This window comes from Crocuta crocuta, unplaced genomic scaffold (assembly GCF_008692635.1).
Source record: "Crocuta crocuta isolate KB4526 unplaced genomic scaffold, BGI_CrCroc_1.0 scaffold26, whole genome shotgun sequence".
NCBI lineage: Eukaryota > Metazoa > Chordata > Mammalia > Carnivora > Hyaenidae > Crocuta > Crocuta crocuta.
Window position 1 is genome coordinate 955,454 of NW_027532249.1, and position 12,331 is coordinate 967,784.

Below are 12,331 nucleotides of genomic sequence, written 5' to 3' on the forward strand. Positions count from 1 at the left end.
CTTTCTAGGATGGAAATAAACTTAATTAAGTGAACAAGCTTTAATATCAAAGGTAGGCTGATGCACAATTAAAGTTTGGTTTTCTCTCTGTTAAAAGGACAAACATTTCTTGGACTATTGGTCTGCTCTTTTTTTTTTTTTTTAAGTTTATTTATTTGGTGACAGAGAGCAGAGAAGGGGCAGAGAGAGAAGGAGAGAATCCCAAGCAGGCTCTCCACTTGGGGCTTTACCTCAGGAACTGTGAGATCAAGACTGGAGCTAAAATCAAGAGTCAGATGCTTAACTGACTGAGCCACTTAGGTGTCCCTGCTCTTGCATCAGCAAGAGATTGTGAAAGGATTTTCTTTGATCTTTTTTTCAAACTTTTATTTTGAGAGAGAGAGTGCGTGTGTGAACAGGAGAGGAACAGAGAGAAGAGGGGGAGACAGAGAGAGAGAGAGAGAGAGAGAGAGAGAGAGAATCCCAAGGAGGATCCATGCTATTAGCACAGAGCTGACACAGGGCTCCATCTCTCCAACCATGAGATCACGACCTGAGCTGAAATCAAGAGTTGGTTGCCTAAGTGACTGAACCACCCAGGTGCAACAGGGTTTTCTTTGCTCTTAAATTAATCTACCTAGAAAACAAAATTTCTGTGTTTTATCAAAATAATGTCCTATGCTTCGTTTTGTCTTAGTTAGGTCTTTGATTACTTAAGAAAACTCAATCTTCTCCGTATTAAAAGAGCTAAGTTTTGCTGACAACTATGTAATCTTCTGTATTTGCCTTTAAAATATTTTACTGTCACTTTGGTTAAATAGATAATTAAGTATTGTTTCATAATGGCCTATGATGTTATTTAATCAAATGTTCAAACATTTTGATATTTTTGACAAATTTCCCATAATACAAATTCTAATCAAAGGCTTTTTGGGGTACCTGGGTGGCTCTGTTGGTTAAGTCTGACTTCGGCTCAGGTCATGGTCTCACGGTCCATGAGTTCGAGCCCCATGTCAGGCTCTGTGCTGACAGCTCAGAGCCTGGAGTCTGCTTTGGATTCTGTGTCTCCCTCTCTCCCTGCCCCTTCCCTGCTCACACTGTGTCTCTATCTCTCTCTCTCAAAAATAAATAAACTTTAAAAATTAAAAAAAAAGTTTTTTTGACTTAGAACTAACTTTGAGACATAAGATATTCCAGAGGATCCCTGGAACATCTCAAAGAATTTGTTATCTCTTTTTATAAAAGAGAGATATTAAATGGATTCAACTTATGTAGTATGTTAAATTACATGGGAAGCATTGTCAAATAAGTGATGATAAACTTTTTTAGGTTATATTGTATGGACAAATATTTTTAATACAAGAGTTCTAGATATTGTATAAAATTCTTAAAGTTCTGTTATCTTAGTATAGTCATTATTCAAGTTACTCTCTTAAGATGTATGTCATAAAAACAACCCAATTCTCTTGTCACTTACATTATGATGAACTCTCATCAGATTTTTAACCATGGCATTTTAAAGTTTTTGCTACTATAGACAGTTATTGTTTTACTCTGATGCTTCTGCAAATATATTTCATCTTCAAGGAGATTTGTGGAAAGGATTTTGACTAACACAGGTTTCTGGTAATTTTAAGGTCATAAAGCTGAACTAGGTAGGAATTTCCAGAATTAATGGGAAAGAAAAAAACCCAGATTCAAGCAAAACAAGTATTAATTACATGGGACTACATGATCTAAGGATAATAATTATAAATACTTAGGAGTTTTTGTTTAAAATATTGTTAATTCTTGGGGTGTCTGGCTCAGTCAGAAGAGCATGCAACTCTTGATCTCAGGATTGTGAATTTGATCCCCATGTTGAATGTAGAGATTTCTCAAAAATAAAGAAACACACAAACCTTAAGAAAAAAAAATTGCTATTTTTTCAAATTTTTATTTTTCACATATAAGGAATCTTTCCTGTCAAGCTAACTATGACTTAGAGAAATTTGGTAAGTTGGGTGGCTCAGTAGATTGAGCATCAATCAGACTCTTGATTTTGGCTCAGGTCATGATCTCATGGTTTGTGAGTTTGAGTCCTGCATCCAGACTCTGCACTGGCAGTGCGAAGCCTGCTGGGATTCTTTCTCTTCCCCTCTCTCTCTGCCCCTCCCCTGCTCTCTTTCTCTTTCTCTCTCAATTTGGTAAATTATCCCCTTGTAAGTAGAGCTGAAAATTTTCCATTTTTTCTCCTTACTGGATACCTTCAGAACTCAGAAACTCTTAGTGAGTATTCTTACTTTCATGGCAATATAGTCATTGACATAAGTTCAATAAGAATCTATTCTCCTTGTAACAGGACACAATTGGAAACACTGGTTAAATACCAAGGCTTTAACTAAATATTGTATTTGAGAGAAATATAAATAGACTTAGATGCAACCAGATAGCTTTAAGGAGCTAATGTTGACCTTATGGAGCCAATAAGCCCATTGGAAAAATTGGCCTGGTGCCTGCTTACAGTGTTCCCAGCACCCTTACTAGGTAAGAAAAATCACTTCCGGGCAAGCACAGGAACTTCAGGATATTTTGGGGATCTTAAGAAGAGAGGAATTCATCCAAATCTCTACGTATTGCAGTTAAAGTTTTATGGTAAGTCCTTGGTGTGGCTTCTTAGCCTAAAGAGGTTTTAAAAAATTCAATCTTAGATTCCTTATGAAAAGGTCCAGCCAAGTAGATTTAAAAGAGCCTATATGGTCAGTTACTATACTTGATGCACTTAAATAGTAAATAATCAGGCCAACTTTATTAAAACTAGATTTGGTTTGCAGGTGAATTAATCTTGCTGTGATTATCTTTGATAAAAATGAGAGCAATTGTACAGGGAAAAACTATGTTTCAGTAATATACCTTTGTGAGTATAAATTCTAGTGCTGTTAATTGTTTTTGAGATTTTGTTTTCTACCTGTAAAATGGACTGAAGTGAATTCTTCTAATTTACTCCATTTTTCATCTATAATTCTTCAAACTAACATTTCCAATTTTTTCTCACCCTTCTGACTTGGAATCATTGAGAATTAAAACTGCTCTATTCCTGAAGCCATGCAAGCTAAACCTGGACAACTCGATACAAACTTCAGACAAATCACCACAACCATTAATGTATAGACAATCTTCATGCCTGCTGCTGTCCGGCCATTCAGAAAGACCACCAGAGACATTGAAACTGCAAGTCAGGAAAATCTATCAGATTGTTACTGCCAATCCAAATTGTTACTCCATCCAAAGCTGCTTTAAGATGGACATCTAGAAGTCTTGTCTGGCTGCCTTCAGAATTCAGAAACTGGGATTATAATCTACTCCAGTTATGAACCTCTGTTTTTCTTTCTCTCCCCCCTCCTCCACCCCCACAGAAAGCGCTCCTATTAAATATGTGATTGCACCATAGACCTAATATTGGGAGCCCACCTCAATCACAGTCTTTTGAAATGTAACACAACCGTTTTTTTAAAATGTTTATTTATTTATTTTGAGAGCGCGCGCGCACGAGAAGAGAGCACGCGAGAGTGAGAGAGAGAGAGTGCGCACGAGAGTGAGAGAGAGAGCGAGAGCGCGAGAGAGAGCGAGCAAGAGTGAGAGTGAGAGAGAGAGAGAGCATGAGCAGCAGAGTGGCAGATAGAGACAGAGACACAGAATCCAAAGCAGGCTCCAGGCTCTGAGCTGTTAGCACAGAGCCCGATGTGGGGCTCAAACCCAAAAACTGTGAGATCATGACCTGGGCTGAAGTCAGACGCTTAACTGACTAAGCCACCCAGATGCCCCTGAAACGAGACACAACTGTTTAAATTAACTGGCCTATTCTCAAGACTAAGATCCTAGTTGACTGAGCTGGAGTTATCAACCAGGTTAACTTCTGGACTGTGAAAATTCTTGGGGAAGTTTCAAAGGTGTGAGTGAAGGGGTTCACAACAAGTCTCCCAAAGGGCAGGGCAGCTCAGTCAGTTAAGCGTCCAACTCTTGGTTTTGGCTCAGGTCATAATCTCATGGTTTATGAGTTCAAGCCCCCAGTCAGGCTCTATGCTGACAGTATGGGGCCTGCTTAGGATTTTCTCTCTCCCTCGTTCTCTGCCCCTCCCCTGCTTGTGCTTTCTTTCTCAAAATCAATAAATAAACTTAAAAAAAAGAACAAGTTTCCCCAAAATGTGCCACTTTGGCATGTGGACTATTTTCAGTTGAAGGCACTTAAAATCCAGCAGACTCAAGAAAAATTTTTACTTCTCCTTAAACTACCTAAAAGAATTTAGATAGGAGGCTTGGTCCAGAAAGAGAAGTTTACCAAGAGAAAACTTTTTTTTCCCATATAACAGGATAAACATCTAATTACCAAATACCTGCTCTGCTCTCATTGTTCTATGAATCATCCCCCTCCTCTTTGATCCCCTAGACCTCTATCCCATTCCTTAGCTTACGATGGCATATCAGCCTCAATTGCCTGGTTTGTCCTCGAGTTTCATGACCTTATGGCACCCCATATTCATGTAATCAACTTTGTTATTCTCTTGTTAATTTGTTTTATGTTAATTTGATTATTAGAACCAGCCACAGACACTGGAAGTGTAGAAGGAAAACTTTTTCCTTCTCAACAATCTCGGGAGATACCATGTCTTTAATATAAATAATCAGTTTCAGTGCCAGAACTTCGGAAACCAGGACCATTAGATTGTGGGATATTTCCGGAGGGAGGTTTCATGTATTTACTTGTAAATTACACTATGTAAGGGGAAAGGCTGGCTGACTGCTCAATTTTCTGTTACCACGACTTCTACTTCCCATAGATTATTGTCTGTTGATAAAAATTTTCACTATGTATCTAAGGACCTTTTAAAAATTTTCACTATGTATATAAGGACCTTTTCCCCCCCCATGTATTTCAATCCTTTCAGGCAGCTCTGTCTCACAGAACTTTGATGATATGTGTGTTCTGTGATACATTAGCCACTAGGTATACGTGGCTATTGAGCATTTGAAATGTGGCTAGTGCAACTGATGAACTGAATTCTTTTTTTTTTTAATGTTTTATTTATTTCTAGGAGAGAGANGCTCAACCGACTAAGCCACCCAGGCGCCCCCTGAATTCTTAATTTTTGTGAAAGAAAAAATTATTCATATGAAAGAAAATTTCACAGAAAATTATTCTGTGAAAGAAAAAATTATTCATGGGATTTCATATCGAAAATGGTGAGGTAGGAAGACTTTGTTCAAAGTGTGGGGGACTACTGCAATGGGTTATGCAGTGGTGGAGAGATTGAGATCAACTTTGAATGAGGCAGCATCCAATTTACTAGACAGAGATGACCTGAGGAGCTGTACAAATGGAAAGACCTTTAGAGGCAGAAGGGGGCAGTAACAAATTACTTATACTAAGCAGAAAAAGAGATTGGTGACTGCAAAGTTACTTTCCTTCAGAGGCTGACATAGGTCTATCAGGCAGCTTACCTAACTAGTGCTGATCAGGTGACTCCTAACTGACTCATTTAAGATCCCATTAGAGGGAGACCTGAAACATTAATTAAGGGTAGGTTTGGTGACAGGGGGCTTAAGAAGCAGCTCCATTTTAGGACTGTTGTCTTGTTTTTAACACAGAAAGCAATCTGCATTCTGACTAAACTAACCTAATTGGATTCTTGCTGAAGGCAGGCCAGGGTGATCAGACATCAGCTGGGGGATAGTGGAAGATGAGGAACCTGATTAAATATCCAGGGTGATCAGATATTGCGAATGGGGGATTCTGGATAAATTGGCTTAGTGAGATTCGTGCTAAAATTGGGCAATGCAGAGAAACACGAAGTCCAAAGTCAAGGCCTAGTTGAAAAAGTGCTCAGAGGAACTTGCATAGAATTTGGTCAAGAAATGACTCTTCATCATTTCACTTAATTTTAATTAAAATTTAAACTTGATATTGGACAGCATAGCTAAAATTTTTCTAACCCCTCACATTTCTTAAGATGATATAACAAATACTATAAGCATTTAGAGTTTACCAGCAATGAATTACCTTAATCTGAGGAGATGATTTCCATAACCAGCATGTTTGTGCTGTAAAAGATGATTTGTCATTTTTATAGGTAACATTAATTTTTAAGTCCTGTGACATTTACTTAACCACCTGTATTCTCCCTAACTCCAGGAGCGGCTGCCTCTCCTTTTGCTATAGTGGCTTATGTGACACAAACCCCTAAAGTATACAAGTGCTGGCATCAGGGCTGGTTTATACTCTTTAAGAGAACTGAGAAATTTGTTTCAAAATTGGAAACAGGCTGCTAAACTGACCTAGAAGACACTGAAAATGACAATACCGCATTAAAAAAAAATTAGGACTAAGGAGAGAAAGAAAAATGGGACAGCAAGAATTAAGGAGGTCTTCGCAAGGGACCTTGTTAGCCTGCTCCATTCCTGGGAAATTCGCGGTACTGCCCCTCCTCTCCTGGGCCAGTGAGCGCAGGTCCAGGGATCCGGCCACCTTCCGCCCAACTTTCCGACAACCGCCTCCGGGTGGTCCCGTTGGCCCCGCCCCCTCCACCTGGGCGCCCTATGGACCNTTGGGAAAAAAAACGACTTTAGATTGGGGGTGTTCTTCGTGAGCGCAAGCGCAAAGTCAGTTCTCGAAGGCGGCTCCACAGCGGCACCTGGTGGCGGGCGAGGACGGGCTCCGCGGCCGGGGCGCGGGGGGGANTCGCTGGCCAGGTGTTCTGTGCCCGAGCGGGCGGAGGCCGGCTGCGGCACCCATTTCCGAACGCGCGGCGGGCTCTTGCCCCGTGTGAGTGGCTCCCGGGCCTCTCGAAATGGCAGTGCCTAGCCGTACTGGTGGCGGAAGCTCCCGGGGAATCAGCAGTCTTCAGCGCGTGGGTCGTCCTCCACAAACAGCTTCCAGAAACGAGAATAGGATTTGGTGGTGTTAGTTAAAAGAAAGAATAAGGGTGTTCTCTTTTAAGTTTTCCTTACTGAGAAATACTTAACATACAGTAAAACTCACAGATTTTATCCGTGGAATTCAGCGAGTTTTCTAGATGTATATACCTGTGCAAACATCAAGTCAAAATAGCGAGCCTTTCCTCGAAGGTGCTGTCATGCCCTTCTTCCGTCCCATAGACCACCTCTGTTCTGCTTTCTTACCACCATACGGTAATCTTGCTTGTTATCGAGCTCATCTGAATAGAATCATGTAGTTGAATTCTTTTGTGACTAGCTTCTTCAGATCAGCTAGAGAACCCTTTAATTCAAATAGGACTTTATGCCTTTTAAAATGATTTAGATGCCTGTTCTGTACTGTTTAATTATTAGCATATTATTCCCAAGATTGAATTGAGTGGTTGGTGAGTTAAATGCTGCTCCTGCTGTTCGGTTCAGTCCTTTTACAGTTCAAAAAAAAAAGTTTTCCTGTAAATTTGGATGATCCTGGGTTTCCCCCCATTTCATTTAATTAAATAACAGTAAAAAAGTGTTTCCTTGGTCATTATAATTAGAATGTAACATTTTCTTCTTGAACGCATTAGCAGGAAGTGTAATAAATACCCTGATTCACAGGAGTACAGAGTATGTGAGAATAGGGTACTAACTTTCGAGAATGCTGGTAAGGGCTTTACCATTTATAGAACATTTTAAATGCAAATTCTAGTAGGAATCTTTATGTGAGAGCCTGCCAGCTGTGTCTTCTCCAGTTACGTTTGTTTAAATAGAAGCTACTCTTCCAAGTTGCTAGTGAGAAATCAAAATACAGATTTGAGAAAAGAAAGGTGAATACTGCAGCTTTATTCAGTGTAAAAATTGGGTGAGGCAGTGTGATTTTGGGGGAGGGGATGGGGGTATATTTAATATCTTTGAAAATTTAATGAAAAGTGTAATCCTCTCACCAGAAAAATGTACTTTCTTGCATCCACTGAAAATTTCACATTCAGTTTCAAGGAGTTCAGGAAACTCTTCCATGGACTAATGCCAAGGAATCCTTTAGTGGGTTGGTCATTGCACTTATTATTTTTTCGTAATGGAAGAAGAAGAGCATTAGTTTGGTCAGTAGAAATCACGTAATACACATGGTATTACAGTAAAAGTAGGTCACGAACCAAGAAAGGTAGTAATGGAAAGCAAGTCTAGGAAGAGATTTTCCTTTGACTCTAGAATATCTATTCAGCTGGACTGCAAATGTACTGAGCATCAGTGGTGTGTCAGCCCTGGCTTTGGACCTTGGAGATTCAACAGAGAATGCAGCAGAGTTCCTTCCCTTGAGGAGCTCACATTCTAGGACTTGTTCTTTAGAGGTCCTCATTGCAATTCCCCATTTTCACTCATTTACTCATTAGACTGTGTCCCAGCCTCGAGGATCCAGCCTGCCATAGAGTAGTAAATGGGTAAGAAGATGAACACATAAAAGAAATGCAAAAACACAGGGTGCTGCCTAATCACCCAGAGGGGTGCACCTGGGAATTCTGGTTGATGCTTCCTGGAGGAGGGATGACCTTACCTAAGTCGTAAAGGACAAGTTGGCCAGGTGAAGAGAATAAGGGAGGGGGAAAGAATTTGTGTTCCAGAGAAGGAAGGAATGTGTACAAAGGCACAGATCATAGCATGCCAAGAGGACTACCAACAAATTAGCAAGATCAGTCTACTAGTGTGATGGATGGGGCTAACTGTAAGCAAGTAGCACAGGGAAGTAGTCTGTTGAAATAAACCTGAAGAGAAATGGTGATCTCCTGAACTAAGGCAGTGGCAGGAGGAATGAAGGAAGGGGAGATACAGATTTAAGTTCTAGAGGGATAGATGTATTTGGTCTTGAAACTGTTCAATTCAGTTTGAGATACCTGTGAGACATCAAAATGGAAATGTTTAATATGTAAATTTGGAGATCAGGAGAGGCCTGAGCTGTAAATAGGATTTTGGAAATCCTGAACACATAGGTAGTACTTACGGTCCTAGACGTGGATGAGATCCTCCAGGGGAAATATGAAGAGTTTGAAAATGCTGAAGGCCAGCAACAGAAATCTTGACCACCAACAACAATTAAGGGCATAGGTAAAGAAAGAGAAGCTTGCTGAAAAGAGTGGAGAGGAATAGCCAGGGAAGTGGGGAGAAAATCAATGGTGAGTGTGAGAGGAGTTGATGGTTAGGAGGGCCACATACAGCAGATGGCACAAATAAAGTCAAAACTGAAAGGGTCCATTGACTTAATCAACAGATACTTTTTTTAAAATTAAAAAGTGTTTTTTAATGTTGATTCATTTTTGAGAGAGAGGCAGAGACCGCGTTTGAGCAGGGGAGGGATAGAGACAGTGAGAGGGACAGAGTGAGAGGAAGACACAGAATCTGAAGCAGGCTCCAGGCTCTGAGCTGTCAGCACATGAGGCTCAAACCCATGAACCATAAAATCTTGACCTGAGCCAAAGTCACATGCCTAACCGACTGAGCCGCCCAGGAACCCCAACAGATGACTTTAAAGAGAGCGGTTTTCAGTGGAGTACAGAAGTCAGATGCTGGGCATTGAGAAGAGAAAGTGGGAAGAAGTACAAGCAAGTTTAGACCTTTCTTTTAATAAGCCCAGCTTGACCAGTGGAGTGGGGAAAGTAGCTAAAACGAAGCACAATTATGCCCCTTCTCTACTGAAAACCTTCAGTGGTTTCCCATTGCTCATAGTGTAAAATTCAGATCCTTCTGTGGCTCTTAAGACCACATGGCCTGTCTGCCCATATGACTTTCTTCCCTCTTTTCCCCTGGGTTCTGTTCCTTGAAATGTGCATGACCATTCTCCCCTGAGGGCCTTTATAATTGTAGCTGTCTTGGCCTTAGCACAACTTCTCCCCCTTTTCCCCGCATTTTTGCTTAAGTACCTCCTACTCCTCCTTGTAGTCTCACTTCCTTAGGGGGTGCCTTCCTGACCCTCCCATGCAGGATATGATCCCCTGTTACATACTCCATAGCATCCCACGACTTCCCCTTTCATAGCAATGCGTTGGATGTAGCAGCAGATTATTTAGGCAACACAAATTTGCCTTAAGCAAACCGCTATTAAATAGGAAAAAAATGCTAAAGTGAACTCTGCTTTATCACAGGACTGGGTGATATTTGTGTTAGGTTTTTTTGTTTTGTTTTTTGTTTTGTTTTGTTTTTGGATTAGGGAAAAAAAAGCTTTGCTCTTGTTTAAAAAAATTTTTTTAAACGTTTATTTGTTTTGAGAGAGAGCACAAGAGAGCACAAGAGGGGAGAGGCAGAGAAGAGAGAGAATTTCAAGCAGGCTCTGCACCATCAGCACAGAGCTTGATGCAGGGCTTGAACTAATGAACTGTGAGATTATGACCTGAGCCAAGATCAAGAGTCAGCCGCTTAACCAACTGAGCCACACAGGCACCCCAGAAAAGCTTTGCTCTTGAGCAAAAAGTAGATATAACTAAAAGTTGTACTTGCTTAGTGGTATGAGAGTTTTTACTTTAACACCTTCTTGAAAGTCTTGCAGGAGCAGTGTATTTATTATTTTGAGTCTGAGACTCTTTGGCCCCTTACTTCTTTTTACCCAGGTTGAAAAGTTGGTTTTATAACACAGCTTTTGATAATAGGAGCTTTTGGGTCAGAATGGAACAGACTATGAATTTATCTTCTTCACTACCTCATCAGATCAGTGCCAGTGCCTTGTACAGGTACAGTATCATCTACTAGGTAAATGGTAATTATTTGTTGAATGATGATTTCTTACCAGAAAAGGGTGACTTGATATGTTTACATGTTGGGGGGGAGGAGGGAGGGATAAATCTAAAGAGGGAGGTTGGAGGTTGAAGAAATAGAAGGGATTACTGTTGGAGCTAGAAACCTTGGAAAGTAGGAGCTGATGGGAGCTCAACAGGTTGAAAAACTGGCCTTGAAAGGGCACAACTAGCAGAAGTGTGAGATTGCTAGAAAAATCTAATTCAGTCTGACTGACAAACTAGTGACATTAATGTAGTCTGAGGTTAACTCTGGCTTTTTGAGAAATGTTCATGATTGTTTTTTGTTTTTTTTTTTTTTGCCTTTAGTCACTGTTGATTGCTGTCTGAATCAGGCTGGGCATGAGAAGGGCAGAGAAAGAATGGAGTTTTGTGAGCTTTCAGGGAAGGGAGTACGACTGTAGGGAAATAGCAAAAACAAAACAAAACAAAACAAAACAGAAACGTAAGCCATGGAATAATGTTTCTAGTAAATGGTAGCTCAGAAAGAATTTAGTTGACTAATCAGAGTTCGGGAACAACGGAACTCTTAACTGGTCATTTTTCTTTATTAGAAATTTGTAGTTCAGGATGCCTGGGTGGCTCAGTCCATTAAGTGTCTGACTTCTGTTCAGGCCATGATCTCATGGTTCATAAGTTCAAGGCCTGCATCTGACTCTCTTCTGTTAGTGCACAACATGCTTTGGATCCTCTGTCTCCCTCTCTTTCTGCCCCTTCCCGTTTGCATGTGCGTGTACACTCCCCACCCCGCCCCCCCATAAGGAAACATTTTAAAAAAAGAAACTTGTAGTTCAAATATTGTCAGAGTGCAAGCGGGTGTTTTTTGTTTTGTTTTGTTTTTTTTGTATTGTTTGAGAGAGAGTGCGCACAAGCAGGGAAGGAGTGGGGGGAACAGAAGATCCAAAGTGAGCTCTGTGCTACCAGCAGCTACTCCTGTGCGGGGCTCAAACCCCATGAGTCACAAGATTATGACCTGAGCCGAATGCTCAATTGACTGAGCTGCCCAGGTGCCTCAAGAGCAGTTTTTACCACTTGGGAATCAGCTAAGTTTTGGAAGTAAGGTATTAAGGGAAGTCTTCCTCTAGTATTTATAGTGGGTGGTCATAGGGTAAAGCAGAGCTTTTTTACTCTAAAACAGTTCCTTTGCAGTGTGTACTACACTTTGTCTTACAGTTGTTTAATCTTACGGCTTGGGGTTTCACATCATGGTATGTGCTCTTGCTGTATCAGACTCCTTGAATTTCCTTGAAAGTAACCTGTTTTCTCACACCTTGGAGTCTTTGCACATGTTGGATATATTCTGTGCCTATCTTATCTATCTAGGAAACCTCTTTAAGACTAGACTGTGGCAAATCTTAGGCAAATCTTTATGTTCCTTCTGTGATTCCTGAACCCTCTATGTTCTTTTATTGGAGTATAAATCACATCGTTTTGTAACTGTCTACTTGTCTGTCTAGCTCCTTAAGGAATGCTTTGTTTTTGTTTCCCCACAATTTGCCTGTAGTTCTGAGACATGTTAGCTGCCTGGTAGTCACTAAACAAAATAATACCGTTTTCTTTTAAAATGTCACTACCTTGGGGCACCTGGCTGGCTCAGTCAGTGGAGCATGTGACTCTTGATCTCA

General features: G+C 40.6%; 1 protein-coding gene across 1 annotated transcript in view; it reads left to right on the top strand.

Annotated features, from left to right (window-relative positions):
- Positions 1–6,356: 6,356 nt before the first annotated feature.
- Positions 6,357–12,331, top strand: part of PTPN2 (protein tyrosine phosphatase non-receptor type 2) — a 90,816-nt gene continuing 84,841 nt past the window's right edge. Inside the window, exons 1-2 of the mRNA XM_077778260.1 lie at positions 6,357–6,521; positions 6,583–6,915. Of these exons, the coding sequence (XP_077634386.1) occupies positions 6,357–6,521; positions 6,583–6,915 (498 nt within the window). The remainder of the gene's footprint in view (positions 6,522–6,582; positions 6,916–12,331) is intronic.